General features: G+C 37.2%; 2 protein-coding genes and 1 long non-coding RNA gene across 3 annotated transcripts in view; all 3 read left to right on the top strand.

Moving 5' to 3' along the window:
* Positions 1–13,365, top strand: part of LOC140168725 (uncharacterized) — a 58,383-nt gene extending 45,018 nt beyond the window's left edge. Inside the window, exons 39-47 of the mRNA XM_072192134.1 lie at positions 2,781–2,893; positions 4,678–4,909; positions 5,648–5,788; positions 6,859–6,999; positions 7,845–7,972; positions 8,217–8,427; positions 11,653–11,895; positions 12,334–12,456; positions 13,190–13,365. Of these exons, the coding sequence (XP_072048235.1) occupies positions 2,781–2,893; positions 4,678–4,909; positions 5,648–5,788; positions 6,859–6,999; positions 7,845–7,972; positions 8,217–8,427; positions 11,653–11,895; positions 12,334–12,456; positions 13,190–13,365 (1,508 nt within the window). The remainder of the gene's footprint in view (positions 1–2,780; positions 2,894–4,677; positions 4,910–5,647; positions 5,789–6,858; positions 7,000–7,844; positions 7,973–8,216; positions 8,428–11,652; positions 11,896–12,333; positions 12,457–13,189) is intronic.
* A 421-nt stretch (positions 13,366–13,786) lies between these two features.
* Positions 13,787–15,331, top strand: LOC140167300 (uncharacterized). The gene is made up of 3 exons (XR_011861024.1): positions 13,787–13,882; positions 14,377–14,496; positions 15,095–15,331. It is a non-coding gene; the product is annotated as an uncharacterized lncRNA (long non-coding RNA).
* Positions 15,332–16,976: 1,645 nt separating this feature from the next.
* On the top strand, positions 16,977–19,393 carry LOC140167301 (uncharacterized). Its single transcript, XM_072190631.1, has 3 exons — positions 16,977–17,089; positions 18,077–18,345; positions 19,025–19,393. The coding sequence occupies exons 1-3, from the start codon at positions 17,005–17,007 to the stop codon at positions 19,082–19,084; spliced, it is 414 nt and encodes a 137-aa protein (XP_072046732.1). The 5' UTR covers positions 16,977–17,004; the 3' UTR covers positions 19,085–19,393.
* Positions 19,394–20,561: the final 1,168 nt, after the last annotated feature.

A 20,561-nucleotide genomic window follows, 5' to 3' on the forward strand; every position in this document is an offset into this window, starting at 1 on the left:
TGAGAAGTGTGAGAACCAGGTTGGTGAATATAGATGTACCTGTCAGACAAACTACTATAGACAGGGAAGCAGTCAAACTTGTCAAGGTTAGTTATCACACAAGTATTCCATGTTCCACAGCAAGCTGTGAGAAACGTATTGGTGAATATAGATGTACCTGTCAGACAAACTAAACACAGCCAAATTAAAAAGTCGCCACTAGTTCCATCCCCATTTAATCAGAGTCTGATGACTTTATGGCAAAATAATTTATATAATAATTTTCTATACACTTTCCTTCGAAGGTTGATACCAAATTTGATATCAAAAGTTTAATCATTGTGAGCATGGGAACAGTTATTTGGAAATTCGTGCAATTTTAAAAATGACATAGGGAGTTGTATCACGCGGCGGAGCTAGCGTGAGTGCCAAGAATTACGTCACCTGAATAGGCCGGCAGGTTTACACATCTACACGCAACTGAGAGGTCTAATTTCATTGCCATTAAAGGTTTACCCATGCATGTCAAAATGCAAATCAAATACCCCGCTCTTTTAATTGTTTCAGGCCACACAATAAGCTGATACCATGCATTGGCTTTTGCGTGGTCAATTTGTAATTTGTCATTTTTAAAATTGCACCAATTTCCAAACAACGGTTCCTATGCTCAAAATGATTAAACTTTTGATATCAAATTTGGTATCAACCTTCGAAGGAAAGTGTATAGAAAATCAAATAAACTCATCAGACTCTGATTCAATGGGGATGGAACTAGTGGCGACTTTTTAATTTGGCTGTGTTTACTATAGATAGGGAAGCAGTCAAACTTGTCAAGGTTATCACACAAGTATTCCATGTTCCACAGCAAGCTATGAGAAGTGTGAGAACCGGATTGGTGAATATAGATGTACCTGTCAGACAAACTACTATAGACAGGGAAGCAGACAAACTTGTCAAGGTTAGTTATCACACAAGTATTCCATGTTCCACATCAAGCTATGAGAAGTGTGAGAACCAGGTTGGTGAATATAGATGTACCTGTCAGACAAACTACTATAGACAGGGAAGCAGACAAACTTGTCAAGGTTAGTTATCACACAAGTATTCCATGTTCCACATCAAGCTATGAGAAGTGTGAGAACCAGGTTGGTGAATATAGATGTACCTGTCAGACAAACTACTATAGACAGGGAAGCAGACAAACTTGTCAAGGTTAGTTATCACACAAGTATTCCATGTTCCACATCAAGCTATGAGAAGTGTGAGAACCAGGTTGGTGAATATAGATGTACCTGTCAGACAAACTACTATAGACAGGGAAGCAGACAAACTTGTCAAGGTTAGTTATCACACAAGTATCCCATGTTCCACATCAAGCTATGAGAAGTGTGAGAACCAGGTTGGTGAATATAGATGTACCTGTAACAACTAGGGTAGTCAAAATGATTATTATCAGAATCATGTTGTTGAAATATTTTATAGAAATGCATTAGTAAATCTTTAGTTCAGTTACCATCAGATAAATATTGCTCAAAGACAGTTTCCTTCTTTTTGCCTGTGAATAATGGCCACTTCCTGATATTGTAGGTTTAGCAGAAACTTCATCATCCATAGGATTTATCTGGTGAACTTGATCAGAATGAATCCAAAATTTGTTGCCAATGTTTGACTTTATTTCAACTTAAATGATGGAAGTGTTGTTTGAATAATCTACACTAATATAATATAAAGATACCGGGTGTCCCAAAAGTCCCTTAACATTGTGAATTTGCCATAACTTGCTGTGGGTTAATAGTGTTGTTACAAAAATTGCACAGTATGTAGATAATTTTTTTAGAAATGTTATGATACCAAACATGCCTATGTGGTCATGACCCTTTGGCATGAAATTAATGGATATCTACCGTACCGTAAAACCCACTTTTATAAACGCAAAATGTGTTATCATTTTAAAATCTGTTTTGTTTAATTTGGCTTTGTTTGTTTGATTGTTTGTTTGTTTATTTTCAATGCGTAATCTTCATTTTCTGTTTTATCTGGGTTTTATCTGGAAACTGCTTAAGATCTTTTCTGAGGATTCGATGAACAGTTGTACGCTGTACGTTGTTCTCCATTGAAAGTCGACTTACTGATCGCCTTGGGCTTTTCGCCACCGCTCTTCGTATGACATCAATGTTTGTAGCCGATCTTCCTGTTCTTCCACGTCCTGCCCTAAGTAGATCATGAACAGATCCAGTTGATAGGAATTTCAGCACTAGTTGTTGGATTGTATTTCGGCTGGGTAGTGCATAATTTACATTAAAATGTTCCTTAAACATTGCTTCAGTGACTTTGTCCGACTTTGTATCGGCAAAGAACCATACGACCTGAATCCGTTGATCTATAGGAAATTCATCTTCACTTCAACTGTTCTAAAGTAAAGTTTAATATTGTCAATATATCCTAATTATAATCTTAAACAGCAGTCACGCTTTAAGCTAAGCTGTGTAATCCATGAATGTTCATACCTAAATGTAGCATGTGCAGTGGGTGAACCAACTTGGGGAAGCACATCATTTCATGTTCTTGAACAAAGAACACATGAGCTTGCTTTTGTGGGTTTGATACACACATATGTACAGTCGCACAGTAAGGTCAATGGGTCATCAATAATGCTGTTTTTGGTGTCAGAATAATTCTAAAAGATCAATCTATGTGAATATGTTCTCCATTTTGGTATGAAGTAGGAAATATTTGAGATATGGCCAATTCACAATGTTAAGTTACTTTTGGGACACGCTGTATTTATGTTTTTATTTTAGCTTCATTAACTCGTTCATTGGTAGCAGTGTTCAACTTGGTGAAGGGTTTCAATCCTGTGTGGTTATTTGACACTGTCAACACACAGGCAAATAGAGATGCATTGACGGAAGATGTAAGTATGCATGGTATAGTGATCCAAAGGTTACAGGTTCAATTCCAGGATGGAAGTAATATTCAACTTGGTGAAGGGTTTTAATCAATTGAATATATGAATACAAAAGCCACCCAAGTCCATACTTAGGCCAAATTGAGTTAAGCATGGGAAAGTGTTGCAATACATAGGCCTGTCATATGTATCAAAGAACAACTCAAATTCATCCTGTGTGTCTATTGAGCATGTGAAAAATAGCATGTATGAAAGAATCAACCCAGGTCCATGATTTGAGTCTTGTAACACATTGATTGAAATCCAGTATGTATAAAAGTCCACTTGTAATATCTTCATTGCTGGAGAGTGACTTTTGAAAAAAAAATGGGTTTAATCAAGGAAAGTGTGTGGTTTATATTACATGGCAGAATGCTTATCAGCATTATACATAACTGTGTGCTTTATTTTGTTTTATCTTACTAGTGGTAATCTCATTCCAACATTATTGTCTTTGTATATGATTCAAAAAACCACCCAAGTCCAGAATTTAAAATGAACCCCACAAAGTCCCTGAAATGCTAATCGTCATATCCAATACAGTTTAACCCACCCATTTGCACGTACAACTTACCATATTGACCAGGTAAATCTAACTGAAGGAATTAAAATGATACACAGGTTTTTTTCTCAAAATCACTTCCCATGGACTTGGGTGGGTTTTGGATTCATGTATTCAATTGTTTAATTATGTTAACACAGAGGCAAATAGAGATGCATGGTATGGTGATCTGAAGTTACAGGTTCAATTCCTGAAGGGCACTAAAAATGCAAGTAGTATTTTGAACATCATGCTAGGTTTCAACTCTGTTGTGATGTTTGACTATGTCAACACAGAAGCATAATGATGTGGTTAAAGACCCATTCAGTGATCCCAGCGCAAGTGTGAAAAAAATAAAATTGTTTATAAATTGCTTAAAAGTGAAGGAAAAGTCATTCAAATTGTCATTTAGTATTTTTGAAATGACAAATTTGGCACAAAAGAAGAGAACAGCAGTACTGACGAAGTTGAAGCCCCATTCAAATACATGTAGCTAATTTAGATACTGTCAGTATCTAAATTACAGATTCGTGTAAAATGTCTTATTTTGTCTTAAATACACGGCTTTCGGCTGAACCACTTGCAGGCTATGTTAGCACATCTATGACAATGACAAAAGTACCAAAATCTGAATTTTAATGATTTTTACGATCGTCCGGATGAGCAAATCACTGAATGGGCCTTTAACTATGTATGACTTGAAAATATACCCGATCACACAACTCAATGTTGTTCTTAAGCAGTTAGTCGCTAAGGTCAGAGCTTCTGTATATTACACATAAATGTAGATATTTATATAGCGCTTTATGCCGTAAACAGCCTCAAAGCGCTTTACATTTATTCCGCTGTCATTATAATATGTTGGAACCACATTTGCAGCCTACAAGTGGCGCAGGGTCCATCAGTACAATGACTGTGACTACCCCTAACAGCTTCCCATTGCACCTGGGTGGGGTGAGATAAGCAAGGCAAAGCGCCTTGCCCAAGGGCGCAACACGGTGGTGGGACGGGGAATCGAACCCACACACGTCGAGCAAGCTCTCAGATTATGAGTCCAAGGTCGTAACCACTGAGCCACCGTGCCCTCACATACCAGGTCATACCACAGCGGCTGAATGTTCTATCCTATTATGCTTTGCAGTACCATCATAGAACTGCAATAAAACAGCAAAGAGACATAAAAAACTATGTTCTCTACTTCCCAATACAGTTGACATCACTCTTTGAAACAAGTAGCATTAGTGCCGATTTCCTAGGAGCCGCTGTACTGACAATGACCCCTACATCAGATGGAGCAGAAGTGACCATAAGGCTGGATTTCACAGAGTCTGCTACAGTTGAGATTTCTGACATTGAACAGGCATTCTTGGATGATGGGTTGAGTGATGATATGTTCCTGGGATCTGATAATAAAGTTATTTCAGCTAGTGTTGTCTCACCAGGTATGAACCAAATGTGTATGGGGAACAGATACATAGCCAGCATTGTCAATTTTTTCTGATATCTGATAAGTTTTTTTACTTCACCTTAAATTGTTGGAGGGATCTGAAGGATATTTGAGCTCCAGCAGTGTCAAAATTCTGTTCTCATGGAAAAATTGAGCTAGGTTGAAATTCCAGTGGACAAGGAATTTACTGCTAATTGCCCCAGTCTACCTTGTTACAAAAGGGAGCTGATCCTGGCTGCAATGGTTATTCTATATGTAGACTGATTAGCAGTGGTGTAGCGTCATAGGGGCAGGGGGGCACATGCCCCCCAATCGATTGCAAATTTGAGAAAATCCCACAGGAAAATGGTCAGTGCCCCCCAAATCGGATGACCCACACTACGCCACTGCTGATAAGGGTTCTGCACCTGTTTAGAGATTTGTCCCACAATGATGGTAATGATTTATAAGATTTGTATTGGGCAAAAGTGATCAGAGGCTTCCTGTAAAGAGCAATGATCTTTGCGTGTTTCCCTCTCTCGACTGAATATACATTTCAGTAACTGAGCTCTTGTCCCCTTGGAATGACAAGGATGTTTACTTGCTTTTGAAAAGGGATCTGAGTACACAGTGAAAACCAATCAGAACATTATATTCAAGTGAGATCAAAAATGTCAGAATAAAAAATGGTCAGGAGATACCATACCATCATCTATGACGTTAAGCATCATACCTTTAACTTTTGTTTCTGTAGTGATGAATCCATGTGAAGAAGGAACCCATGATTGTTATAGCAGAAACTTTGTGAGCTGTGTGTTTGTAGGTGATGGCCAATTCGGATGTGAGGACTGTGAGACTGGTTATAGAATTAGCACAGATGCCTCAACATGTACAGGTAAGTAATGTTATTGAACATAATTTTTTCTTTCCTTGAACCAGCCAAGAATACATTTTATCATTGAACAGGAATTGAACTTAGGACCCCCTGTGTATCCAGCTAGTGCTCTAACCAATAGAGCTAACATGAAGCTGATTTCTGGACAATTTTTGTGAACTTAAGCTAATGGTATGTTCCAATAACAAAATATTTGGATAAATAAATAATAAATACATTTTGAACAATAAATTTTGGATTTATATAGTGCTTTTTCCAGATCTCGGAGGATTCAAAGCATTGTAATTTCACTGCCATGATGAATCATGACAATTAGATTGTATCAACTAGGCCGGTCGCAGCCAAACCTGGTGCAAATCTATCCACCAATTATCTGCGCAGCTCCCCAACTTTTATTGGGTAAAGCTAACAACTAATCACCGATTTTGAAAGCATAAGATCCCAGAGAAAACCTGCGAGAGTGTGCATGAATCAGGATAAACCAAGTGCACATGCAGTCCTTGGGCATGGCCGGGCTTAAACCAAGGACCTCGTTGGTGCAAGGCAAGCGAACAACTGCTGCACCAACTCGCTCTCCCACGGATTCATCATAATTCCCTCAAAACAAATAATGGGTAGTCATTAACCTCTTTAACTTGAAAAGTTTGTGTCTAAACAAAAGCAGCAGAAACATCCAGAACATGTTAATATAGAACAAATACACATGGTCTGCACTTGATCCATATACCAGGGGCATACAGGGGTCAGCCCCGGGGGCCAGCGAGCCAGAATGGGTAAGATTTTGCTACTACAATGACTAAAATGAGACAAAATGGCATAATAGAGGACAAATGTGGCCTAAAAGTAGGTAGCTCAAATTTTACATTTGAATGTTAAACTGGTCCAGTATTGTGTGACACTTTGTAAGATCTCAGACTCGCAAACCAACAACAGGTTTGGTGTCATTATACAGGCCCTGCAAGCCCACAAGGTAGCATAATGGTAGGCCTGCAGAGATTTTCACAGGATTTTGGCATGAGGGCCCACCTTATTTCTGGTGTTATAATGTTGAAATCTTTCATTTGATACAGAAATAATGCCATGTCGGGAAAATCCATATATCTGTGTGGATAAAAACTTCATTGTCTGTGTTCATGATGGCCCAGGAGACTATCACTGTGAAAACTGTGCTGATGGGTTCAGTTACGAGAAAACAAAAGAGTCATGTGTAGGTAAGTCACTACTAAGAAATGGTATTCAGTGGTAATCACACCCTTAGTAGGAAGAGGTTTAAATTATTTGTCTTCCTTCTATTTCATTTCTTTCCTCATTTTATTTCATCCCATCTTTTCTTTTTTCTGTTTAATTTCCTTCTACATTTCTTTATTTGATCCTATTTTTTCTTCTTTCTTCTTTTATTTCATTTCCTTCCCCTTTTTTTTATCTTTTCCTTCCTATCAAATTTCCTTCAACCTTATTCAGTTACCATAGGGTATTAAATAAAAGGCACTAAATTTAATGCCCACGTGACTCATGGGCACCGCCATACCAAGACCACCAAGTGATCAGTAGATCTGCTACGATGCTAAGAGAGAGGAATTTTTCAGACAAATATCATCAAAATTGCTGAAAATTTAATATGCAACTTAATTATACATACAGGGATTCTGTTTTTTAGTAAGTTTTGGTTGACGGAAACTCTTACAATAATACTACAAAGTCGCAAAAAAATGACAAATTTGCTAGAAAAGTTGGACATGCATCGCACGTTTCCAATTGAAATACACAGGAATACCACCCGCTGTGCCAAAGGTCACTTTTCCAGACACCCTGTCTAGGCGCTGTAATGTCAGCGCCCATCTGGTCACGTGGGCATTAAATTAAGTGCCTTTATTTAAATGCCCTAAGACGACTGTTATTTATTCATTTTGCTGGGTGCATGGCAAAGCAATTCAGAGGTACACTTCTTTTCCTCTATCAGTATCATAATGATTCATATGCTTGAGTTCTATGGTCTAATTGTATGACAACCTTATATAATATTTTGATATTTGTATTTCTTTCTTTTTGTATTCAGTACCCAGGTATCTGCAGATAGAGTTTTTCATAACATTTATAGAGGGTGTACAAGCTGTGTATTCTAATGCTCTATCTGATCCAAATTCAGCACAATTCAAACAACTTGCTACATTAGTGTGTACAGAGGTAAGACTACAGCACCTAGAGTCTTGATTTTTACTGTGTATGTTAGTTTAATAACATACATTATAATCGTGTAAAAAAAACAGAATTTTGAAAAATATTGAGAGCATCCTTGTCAGCCAATGTTACAATATGGCTTTAACAATGTGTGCATCAACTTCTTCTTGAAGAGATCACTAAATGCATCACATGTAATGCAGAATAAGGCATGTGTACTTCAGATTTCATTTGAATTTTATCCTTTCAGATCATAGCATCATTGAGGGATATCACTGTAGTGCTGTATGACTGTGAAGTCTTAGAGTTTAGACCAGGCAGTATCATAGTAGTATACACCATCAGATTAGGTGAGAATGAATCTACAGCTACTAATGATGAAATCCTTACAGCTACGAAATCATACCTGATGACTAGTAGTACCGTTTTTACAGTGGATGAGACGTCATTTAGACTCATAGGTATGTGATTGCATTATCTACAAATACATGTTCCCTATTTCACAAATTTATCTAAAAATGATGAAGTAGCTGTTTCAGGAATCTAATAACACATTAATAGATGAATCCAATTTCACGCTTTCCTACACCTCAATGGCAGCCATAGCTGGGTCCCCCTTTGGGTCTATCCCACCTGAAATGTGAAATGATGCATCCTTGGCGGGGATTTTAAACTACATTCCATCACCCGTGTTACACATAGACAAAAGAATGATAAAAGTTTGCAACACAGTACAATATAACATTGATTTTTAAGCAGCTTTAATCCACCCAATTGGGCAGTAACAACACCATTTTGGTGCAGAGGAGACCCAGTAATGGCCGACTAAATTCTGACCATCACTTGGATTTGTCTATAATTTCAGGGGTGTGAGAGTTCAGATTTAAATCTGAATTCAAGAATTTATTTTTATTTTTAGCTCCTTTTCTGCACTTGCTCTGTTTAAAAGCATAGGTCTTGGAGCTTTCCATGTTCAGATTTTTTTTCAGACCTGTTTTTTTTTTTTATATCTGTGACTCCTACCTTTTAATAGCTACAGGGGTGTGATTTGTCTGGATTTGTCCTGATTTTTATGGCCAAAATTTACGCAATTTGATTAATTTCAGTCCATTTTAGGGTATTTTTCATGCTGTTTTTCTGGACTTTTTCATGCTATTTTCAGGATATTTCACAAGCTTTGAATCAGTACAACAACATCAAAAATGTTTGTTTTGTCTGTAGAAATGAAATCCCTTCTATATTAAAAGAAAGAGGATTTTATCATCTTAAAAGTTGTATTGGTTCACAGCAAAACAGAGATATAAGGAATTAGGAAAATGACAATGCATGTTATATCTTTCTGCTTTGAACTAAGTAAAGGTCAATAAATGTCATTAATTTATTGTTATACATTTTATATACACGAACATTGTCTTTAGGTTGTTGTTAACTCTGGTATTATTGATTATGGACATTTTTGTACCGCATTACTGCTAGATTGCTGGCATTAAGTTTATATTTAGAATGGCAAATGTTTGATGAATCCAACTGATTGATGTAAAAATGCTCAGTTTGGGAGAAAATGATAAAAAAATACAATTTTGATCCAATAATGTTATGGACAACATTAGTCTGTGTTACATTACTACCCATGACGTTTAGCTTGGTAATAATTGAATTGGTTTCTGGCTTCACCCTCGTCTCACGCCTTCAGTGTGGACCCCCAAGCCCCACTTTCATGTGGGTCTCTCCTGCGTGTCTTTGACAAAGAATAGGACAACATAAAAAGTACTTCATCAGTATTTTTTTACTATCTTTTAAAACCTAGATATGAAGATCTAGGAACACATTTTGTTAAATTAGCTTTTTTTGACCCAACTTTGAATCAAAGTGACTTGCTGTTTTGATAGGGGCTAATGACTGTCCCTTTAAACATGTCATTACTCCCAATTCCAGAAAAATACAGCACTAAATTAAAAAATGAAACCTAGCTCAATCCTAATCCTTAACCCCATGAGAAGTTTTCATTATCAATTGGACCAATCGTCAACATTGTTAGAATAATTTCACCACACAAAGAAATGGGGTGAATTATTTGCAAAGCTCCATTCTGATTGTTGATTAAAGTGAAGATAGCATGTAATTGACCAATCAGAGGCAATGCTGGATTGGCAGGTAGTGCTCAGGGGGTTAAGTTAGCACTATTAAATAACTGGAAATAATAAAATTCCCTTTAAAAGGGAAAGCCAGCCTCAATGTAGAAGAGGTCTTGTAATTAGTTTTGGTCAATGTGAAAGGCATTTTTAGGATCACGCTTACATCTACATGACAGTCCACCAAACCATCAACGATGAGAACATGCACACTGAAACAGCAGAAAACATTAATTCCTAATCTCATGTCATCTCTTTTAATTCATTACATGTACTCCAAATTGTTCTGGTCTGTTTGTTTTGTTGTTGTTGTTGTTGTCGTTGGTTTTTTTTTGTCTTTTCAGCTTTTTACCCACGATATCTCAATTTCCAATTTTGTAATACCAGAACTTACGAACTCAATATCTTCGCTTAGGAATGTCCGATTTCACTGCTTTCGATATATACACTGCCGGTTTGAGCTAACTTACATGTACATGTTATTTTAAAATAACTTAATTAATTCAATGTATAGTTTAAGCCTACTATATTATAATAGATAGTGGCCAGCACATTTATAAAGGACTGGTTACTCACTACAATCTTCACTCTTAAACTGTGTTTTTCTGAATGTGCTGATCATGTTGATTGCTAGTCGGAAACTCCTGCGAAGCTATGGACATGGCATCTTACATACTCCATTCTATAACAGTCTGCCTAGTGCCTTGTGTGTTTTCTCTTCAATCATTTTGTTGAATGTAATTTTATGAATCAAATAGTTATGTGTCATTTTATTTATAATAAAGAAGTTATTAAATTAATAAAGTAAGACAATTTATTTATCTATAAGTGCATGTCAAATGGGGTACATTGTTCAATACTATATGCATAAATTATGCCCATATTATAGCCAGGCCCTAAAAACTTTATTTTGCATCGGATCTTTCCCGTTGAAAAGACAAAACTGATGTTTATGATAGCAACCATTTCATCAATAACATTTTGAGTCATTTTTATCCATAAAACGACACAGGATATGATAGATAACTACTTTCACATCAATATGGTCCATATGATCACAGATTGTTGAGAATCTGTGATATGATCCGGAGATATGATGAAGATTTTGATTCTATAGATCTGTTATCAACATGATATCACGCTGTTCAGTGGTCAAGGAGTAAGGAACCCCGGTCAAGGACACTGATATGACATCATAGGTGATGTCAGATTTTCTTCTGCTGACCATATGATGCTATATATATTAACTATTATTGTTACATTTAGGCCTTTAAACTTTTAAAGTCATAATTAATTAGTTCAAACATAACTTTGGTAATACTCACTGCGTTTTAGCTTCGTTGAAACTGCAAAACATACTTACTTTTCCTTACAAATCGAATTAAAATATTTAAAAAAAATTCAACCACAAAAGTTTTAAACAAAAGTCATTCCAATACCAATAAAAAATAATCTCTTGAGCAAACTGACCCCATCCCAGAAATAGGTACCAGCCCGATGGGCTGGCGAAAAAGCAATAGTATATCATATCAGAGTACTTGTTTCTGCACCCAGATATCGATGAATGTCTAGGAGCAAATGACTGTCATGAAATGGCTACCTGCAGGAATCTAGATGGCTCATATGAGTGTAACTGCAATGCAGGATGGGAAGGGGATGGCACTGAGTGTTCTGATGTCAACGAGTGTGATTCAGGAACAGCAGAATGTGACTCGAGAGCTGACTGTACTAATACAGAGGGCAGCTATACATGCAGTTGTCAAGATGGGTTTATTGGTGATGGAGAAACATGCACCGGTTAGTATTAAATAAAATAAAAGTGAGAAAGTGCCATTTGGCACTTTCTTTACTACAGGGTGCACACCAGTAAATAGTCCCCTTTGACTTTCTGTACAAACAGATTCTGGAAAACCATTTTTTTTACCTGAGGGCAATTCAGTTCTTCTAAACTTACACTTTCTGCAAGTTGAAGGTCAGATAGAGACATCCAGTGTAGAGAAAATATATGGAATCCACTGACTTTTGCAGAGAAATGCCGACTAGATCACCCTATAGCCCATACAGCTTACACCACCTCACAAATAGCTTGGTGTTTCTGAAATGTAACACATTTTGAAAGCTTAGGCAAATCTTCATAAAAAGTAGGATCCTGCTCATTCTTCCGAAATTTTTGACCAAAATATCATGCTAGAAAGTGCTATTTATGGCTTTTATGTATATGCTTTCTTGTTTCAGATATCAATGAATGTGAAATTCAAACTGATGACTGTGAACAAGTGTGTATGAATACAGAGTATGGATATGAGTGTGGTTGCAATGATGGATTTGAACTTAGTGATGACAATTTAACATGTGATGGTAAGTGCCATATATCAGACACAGAAATGTGTTGGAATAGAGACCTTTTCCCTTTTCAACCTGCCCAAAAACTGATTCTTGCCCCCCCCCTTTTTACCATACCCTCAGAGTTCATAATTATTGAACAACCCCTTACAGCCATAACTATACTGAATGTGGCACTAAGGTATAAGGACTATGTTGTTGATGATAACAATTATTTAACAGTCTATAATATCGAATTGATTAATTCGAATTAAACAATTCATCGAGTGGCCATGGGCAGCGCCATTAGACATGTTACAAGACTACCAAGTGACAGGTGATGGACCATACCCACACAATTGAATAGGCACTTTTTTGATAATTTTCATCAAGGTTACTCAAAACTTACCTAGCTAATTTATTATACATCAGGGGTCTCTGCCTTTTTAATATGTTATGAAAAACTTAATTTTAAAAATATCTACCGACGGAAATAAAAATCCATCGACGGATAGTCTTGTTATGCTCTCACAAACTTAGAAAAAATCTGAAAAATCCCAAATTTTGGTCTAAAACATGCCCAAGGTTACTGCTGTTCCATTCAAAAGTACAGGAAGACCACCTACAGCGTTGAGGTCAACCTTCTAGACTTCCTGTCTACTGGCAGTAATGGCTACTATCCAGTGCTAACATCAATGAATTGTTTAATTCAAATTAATCAATTCGATATTATAGACTGTTTAATATTGGCCTTATATTTCTTATGCAGTTCAAGCAGGTCGAGATTGTGTTGATGATACCATTACCTGTGGACCATATGGCCAATGTGTACGCAATAGTGATGGTACTACTGATGAGTGTGTATGCAATCAAGGAGCAGAACTCAGTGATGATGGAACATTATGCAATGGTAAGACCTGCACTGATAGAGGCATGCTCACATAGACTTGCACACACACCCAAAACTCACTCACACATCCCCATACATTTAAGCACTGCCAAATGAGGACATCAAATTTGAACATAGCATACTATTTCCCAATTGCGGAATGTGGACACACATTCTAAAAGTCATCTGGCATAACATAACAAACTTAAGCATTATGCAGAGATATGGCCATGGGTAGACATACACACTGGTAGCCACTGCTGCCTATTGTATTGCAGCAATAAGAACAGTTTTGAATGAAGTCCGAATTTCAAATTGCCAAAAGAAGCAGAGAATGGATATGATTTGACCTTGCATTGATTATGCATTTACCAGTTATACTTGTTAAAAGTGATGGTTACACCAAGCAAAATATATTTTGTTATCCTTGTTTCTAAGATATTGATGAGTGTGCAACTGATGATACCAATAATTGTGATGCTGTGTATGGAGCATGCACCAATAAGGAACCTGGGTATAACTGCAGCTGTTACAATGGCTTTGAATTAGATAATGATCAGAGAACTTGTAGGGGTGAGTATCTGGGTGTGTAGGCAGACAGACAGACAGACACACAGACACCAATGAGGAACTAGGGTAAAGCTGTAGCTAATGGCTATGAAATAGATAATGATCAACTTATAGATGTCAGTGTAGGTGTAGATATACATACAGACCCTACACCCCACATCACAATAAATGCATTAAAGAGTACCAGGATAAACTGTATAGATATATGATCAAATAACTTAAAGTTTAGTAATGATATGAGCTAACAGACAGAAAACTAGAAAAAGGTGATCATAGAGTGGTTCTACCATGGGGGCCATGGAATCAGCATTAATTTCATACTTCGTCCCCAAAACCGTTAAAGCACAGAGCTTTCTGCTGAGGCTTTTCCTTCCCAAATTTTTTGTTTGCCTTGTATCCCTATCCACTTGAGCAATCTTGATCCTTTAAATCTTTTTAAGGTACATGTAAGTAAGTAATTTCTTACCATACTTTACTATTTTTCTCTCACCATCCAGACATTGATGAATGCAGCCTGATAAATAGTTGCCATACATCAGCTTCATGTACCAACACAGATGGGTCATATACTTGTACTTGTGATACAGGCTATACAGGAGATGGGACTGTCTGTACAAGTAAGAAATCAAAAAGTGCATTATGATAGGCAGGCCCATCGGAACCGCAGCAGCAAATGCGGTCATGGCCGCACCACTTTCGCTTAAAAAAATAAAAAAACAAATTGACACACACACAAAAAAAAAGATTTTTAATGTCATATAGTTTTGCAGTTTAGTTTTATTAATTTACCGTTAAAATAGTATATTTATTTTCAAAAGTACTTAGGCTTTAAGAGGGCTTTGCCCCCCTTACATCCAGATGAGGGGCTCTGCCCCTTCAAATCTCACTGGAGGGTTTCAACCCCAGACCCCCACTTTCAGCCGCACCACTTTCAAATTAGTTTTGACGGGCCTGAAATAGGTATGGGTGTTTATAAACATCAGCAACACACATACATAAGAAATATGTGCCATATTTTCGGCTTCATGGAATATGGCACCAGATTGTAGATATTTTTTTTGTATTTTGTGAACAACAAGGGGGTAACTAATAGTGTCTTGGGGTGTGTCTGGTCTGTATCAGGCACCCTGCAATATGATTTGATTGTAAAGTCCGAATGGCATTGTTTTAGTCAAAATAACAAAAACTAAAATGTTTGTTTCATATTATCCTCAGATGTTGATGAGTGTACTACGAACCCATGTGCAAGGAATGCAGAATGCACAGACACCCTCGGATCATATCAATGTGTCTGTAATACTGGTTACCAAGGAGATGGGTATAGTACCTGTATTGACATCAATGAATGCTACAATGCTGGCTGTGATGAGCAGCAAGCTTCATGTAGTAACACAGAAGGGTCTTATCTGTGTGAATGTTACCAGGGCTATGCTATGAGAGATGGTGGAATGTGTGAAGGTACAAAAAATTCATTTTTTTTCTTACTTGAGCTACACTACAAGATTGCCTGCATAGGTGCATCATCGCCAAGGTATGCACAGAGTACCTACACAGTACCAATGCTGCTACTGTGCTACTGACTGGTACACACAGAGTACCTACACAGTACCAATGCTGCTACTGTGCTACTGACTGGTACACACAGAGTACCTACACAGTACCAATGCTGCTACTGTGCTACTGACTGGTACACACAGAGTACCTACACAGTACCAATGCTGCTACTGTGCTACTGACTGGTACACACAGAGTACCTACACAGTACCAATGCTGCTACTGTGCTACTGACTGGTACACACAGAGTACCTACACAGTACCAATGCTGCTACTGTGCTACTGACTGGTACACACAGAGTACCTACACAGTACCAATGCTGCTACTGTGCTACTGACTGGTACACACAGAGTACCTACACAGTACCAATGCTGCTACTGTGCTACTGACTGGTACACACAGAGTACCTACACAGTACCAATGCTGCTACTGTGCTACTGACTGGTACGCACAGATTACCTACAAATGCTGCTACTCTGCAGGACTCTGCACTGGTAGTACACTGTACCCCCTTGGTACTGCACAGTACCAGTATACCTGAGTATGTAGGCAGCCCAATAGGAATCTTGTAGTGTAGTATTGTGACAGAATTTTGAATATGTATTATGTGACAATAAGACTGTAATGGGTTTGTATGCAAAAATTTTATTGAAGTTAACTTTTTTGAGAAATTATAGTGTCAAATCCTACAATCCTGGAAAAAAATGTTGGCAGACTTTGCCTGTCTTTTGGTATATCTCTTGCCCCAACCCCAAATTCAATGTTTGACAAAGCCATGAGACCCTCCAATATGGAAAGTGGGAAAGAGTGAGATACAGAGGAGGGGGCAAAGTCTGCACTATATTGTTTATATTAATTTGTTTAGTAAATGTGTGCCAACTATATTTCCAGGATTGTAGATTGAGTATTGTCGCACAGGCTTAACGTGCACAGTTTTTTACCTATGCACGATCCTGGAACCTAGGATTGATTGCAGATATCAGAACCGGGGATGGTCCCCCTTCTCAATTCGAATAGCTCTGACACTTAACGTGCACAGGGTTTGACTCTTCCTGTACACAGGACCAACAGCTTTACGTGACTTCCGAATCACGGGACGAAGCACATACACTACCTATATCTGCACGTGCTAAGCAGTGTATGGGGGCGCGAAGAAATTCTGAACTTAATTGAAGGATTCCCGACCATATAGGTTGTTGTCTAATATAGAAAGATCCATAAAAAAAGGTCTCTATTGTCAATTAAATAAAAAAAACTGGATGTACATTAATGATTTGTTACCAGTGGATAGGAAAGTGAATTTCAGGGGAAGGGCAAAAATATGAAGATTGCCTGAAATGTTTGCCCAAATGGTATTTGCAATTTTGCTCTGCCTTTGACAGGGTGGGAGAAATACCCTTCCACTATCTCAGAAGACACTCATATTGAACTTTATTTACTAACATCAAGTGGAAAATAAAATTAAAATACGATGATGATAGATATTTAATTAGGCTTATTTTATAATTCAATGAAATTTGTCTTTGCTTCAGACGTCAATGAATGTAAAGAAGAGTTTGATAATTGCCATATGTATGCTGCATGTACTAACACAGATGGGAGTTTCACATGTGAATGCAACAGTGGTTATGAAGGGGATGGAATCATCTGTGCAGGTATGTAATAGTATACAAATATTTTAATATTTAAAACAAATATTAAATATTTAAAATTATCAATGAGTGTGATGATTACAATATAATCACTTGAACATAAATTTCAGAAATATTTGTTTTATATCACTTAGGCAATTTTTTTTTATTTGATTTGATTTGTTCAGGTTTTGACAACCCTGGATAACCCAAGAAAGCCTCTATTGAAGCTTATTTCCATTGGGGTCCATTTGAACACCGGGATGGGTTGGGAACAGTCAGGGGTTAACACCCTACTCTTTTTCGAAACTGGCTGCGAGATACATGTACAGGTATGGCTCTCTGTACACGGGACCGACGGCTTAACGTCCCCTCCGAAGGACGGAGTACTTTCATGATTCATTTACCCAATTCTAAATGAACCATGGGGAGAGCGGAAGTCTGAATTTAATCTACAGAAGTTGCCAATTCATTTCAGACTTTTTTTTCCAAGTCAATATCCCAGCAAATCGCCACCGCCGGGAATCGAACCCGGGACCTTATGCACTAAAGGCAAGTACCCTAACCATTGCGCCATGCTCTCCCAATAGAAACAAATTAGTTTGATCTTTTGATCGACCATAAATGCTTGGTTGATCCATATTATTTATGAAATCAATTAATTGACCTTTATTAATTCTGATAACATAAATCTTTGCTTGTATTGATATTGAAAAGTATAAATTTAGCATTAATTCTGATTAATTAGTCGTTAGTTCCTTAATAACAAACATCAAAGCATCATGTACGGTTGATCCAAAGATAGAATAAGTTTGTTTCTGGTGCCTTATATATAAATTCAATAACATTTCAAGACATTGAATTACTGTTGAATTGTTGCTATAGTAAAAACATTAAATCGATATACATAGGGGGGAGAGGGCAAATAAAATTGGTAATTTTTTTATAAAATGCTAGAGTGAACAATGATAGTGATGTAGCCATGTATCTTTTGTTTCTATTTATTTACAGGTGCATTAACAGCGGGTTCAATTGGAGCAACAGGTTGGATTGCAATTGGATTTCTTGTTGTCATTACTTTACTGACTTTATCTGCTATTCTAGGTGCATTTTGCTGTATTTATATACGCAATGGGAAAGTCTCAAGTGAAATTGACATACCTTACATAGCGGAACCTACAATAACGTCGTACAAAGTAGCAGATCTTGATCTTCGTACACCACTGGAAAACTACTCGGGGGCTGCAAGGCAGCTTAGCCCGACTTTCCCGTCATTATTGGTGAGTATTTTGAAGGCTGTAGTTATAGGTTGGGTTATTGATTTTTAGGGGTGTATTCGAACTTTTTTGACCACTAGCCAGTCGGGCATGTTAACTCATAAAAGTTACCAGCCCGATATTTGCCTGAGTCAGAGTACTATTAAAAAAGCACAATTTACACAAAAATATAACTTACTCTGACTGTGTTGCGAACCTTTGATTTATTGATGCATGGGAAAAGGAAGATTGATTGATGCATGGGAAAAGGAAGATAAATCCAAAAATTTATTTATTGTTTCACTTTCACATTGAAAACAGCAATTATATCATGCACATTGTTTTGACGTAGCTCGGGTGGTTTAGCTCAGGATTGCGACATTTACCATGGCCAGTGTGTTGCATCCTTGGGCAAGATATAGCTTAATTTCCAAGTGTAAAATGGGGAGCTGCTGGGGGTAATCACAATCTAAGTCGCTGAGAGTATGTGCGTATCAGTTGCAGACTTAGTGAAGCGGAAATGATACTGATATATTTTTTTAAACATCATGTTTGTACATTGAATTAAGCTTTTGAAACTTGCTGCTGATTGTAAGGCGCTGTGATCTCTGTAGAGCGCCATATAAGTATTCGTTAATAATAATAAATAATAATAATTGAACAATTACACATTATTTGTTTCATGTTTTCTCTGATTTTACAGGAGATGCCCCATAATGGTCAGAGCACCAATGTCTACAAAAGGTATCATTATTATCGGTAAACTGGAGCTGGTGCTTATCTTTTGAGAGGACACCACAACCATATTGTCCAGTGGAAAGTGATCTGCATATTGATGAGCAATAGTTGACTATAAGGGACCGTTCACAAACACTTGTTAGGGGGGCCTGATGCAAAAAAATTTCATCACAAAATTTTTTCGGGCCTCCCCCTTTTCGGGCCTCCCCCTTTTCAGATCTCAAAAATTTCGAGCCCCCCCTTTTGGGTCAACCCAATAGAAAAGCATATAAACTCAATTTTAGTGGGAAAATTTGGTCAATTTTTTCAGGGCCCCCCTTACGAGGGTCAAAACTTTTAAGGGCCCCCCATTTTGCATAAGGCCCCCAACAAGTGTTTGCCCCCCATTTTGCATAAGGCCCCCAACAAGTGTTTGTGAACGGTCCCTAAAGCCGCCCATATAACATTGCACTCCACAAAGGGGCAGTATGTTGGAATGTCTCATGATCTGATTGAGCCAATCAGACCAAAGTCGGCAATAATGAAATTGAGCAAATTAAGGAGAAAACATGATTAGAAAATTAACATAAAAAGTTCATTACTTTGTATGCCAAGGACTTAAGGATTTCATAAGCTTAAGTATAATAAGTAAAGAGCAAGTTAATAGAGAGATTGCGATTTCCAAACGTAGCATCGAACGTACGTGGAATCTATATTAGGAATCCCATCACAGGAGAGTGGTTTTGAATAGATTCCATGTACGTTCGATATGTATGTTTGGAAATCGCAATCTCTCTAGTGGATTAGATCATATCACATATGTGACCATCCACCACAAATGGGCTGTAATGTTGGCATTTTCATTTTTGAGATATTGCTCAAAATGTCCCTGTTGCTTGTTTGCAAGGTAGTAAAACTCAGTAAAGGACAATATCTCAAAACAATCTCTGCTGACATTACCACCTATTCGTGGTGGAATGGTCACACATTAATAAGGAAAAGGGCAAAACGACAGGGGCAAACAAATGTATAAAGTTGTCGGCAAAGCAGATGAAACAAAGTTATAAAATTAAATAAATATCACTAGGAAATAAAGTCCTTGAAATCTGACATGTATAATGTTTTAACTGTTTTGTCAAATGAAACAAATTTGTAAAATAAATATTGCAATGAAGTAAAATCCCTGAAATGAATCGCTGAAAAATCACCGAAACCCCACTGACAATTCTATCATTTAAGTGAGTTTAAGTGTGATTAGTGTCCAAGGTCATTGCACTAATCGCACTGAAACTTGCTTACCAAATTATCAGTGGTGTTTCAGTATTACTCATTTCATTGTTCATTTCAAATTGCAGTGATTTTATTTCATAGTGCAATTATATAAATTGATTTATGATTAAAGGGAAAGAAAACATTAAATCAACATCAACAATTTAATAGTATATTAGCAAAAGCTATAGTAAATATTTGCAAATTTAAATTGTGCTTTCTTTTTTGCCATACCCATTTAAAAGGTTATCACT

Source organism: Amphiura filiformis, chromosome 13 (genome assembly GCF_039555335.1).
Source record: "Amphiura filiformis chromosome 13, Afil_fr2py, whole genome shotgun sequence".
Lineage (NCBI taxonomy): Eukaryota > Metazoa > Echinodermata > Ophiuroidea > Amphilepidida > Amphiuridae > Amphiura > Amphiura filiformis.

Excerpts from the sequence above, each read along its gene's own strand:
- LOC140167301 (XM_072190631.1), top strand. The coding sequence starts at position 17,005 with ATGTATGCTGCATGTACTAACACAGATGGGAGTTTCACATGTGAATGC. Across the intron at positions 17,090-18,076 it reads GGATGGAATCATCTGTGCAG|GTGCATTAACAGCGGGTTCA; the intron begins GTATGTAATAGT and ends ATTTATTTACAG. Across the intron at positions 18,346-19,024 it reads CGACTTTCCCGTCATTATTG|GAGATGCCCCATAATGGTCA; the intron begins GTGAGTATTTTG and ends CTGATTTTACAG.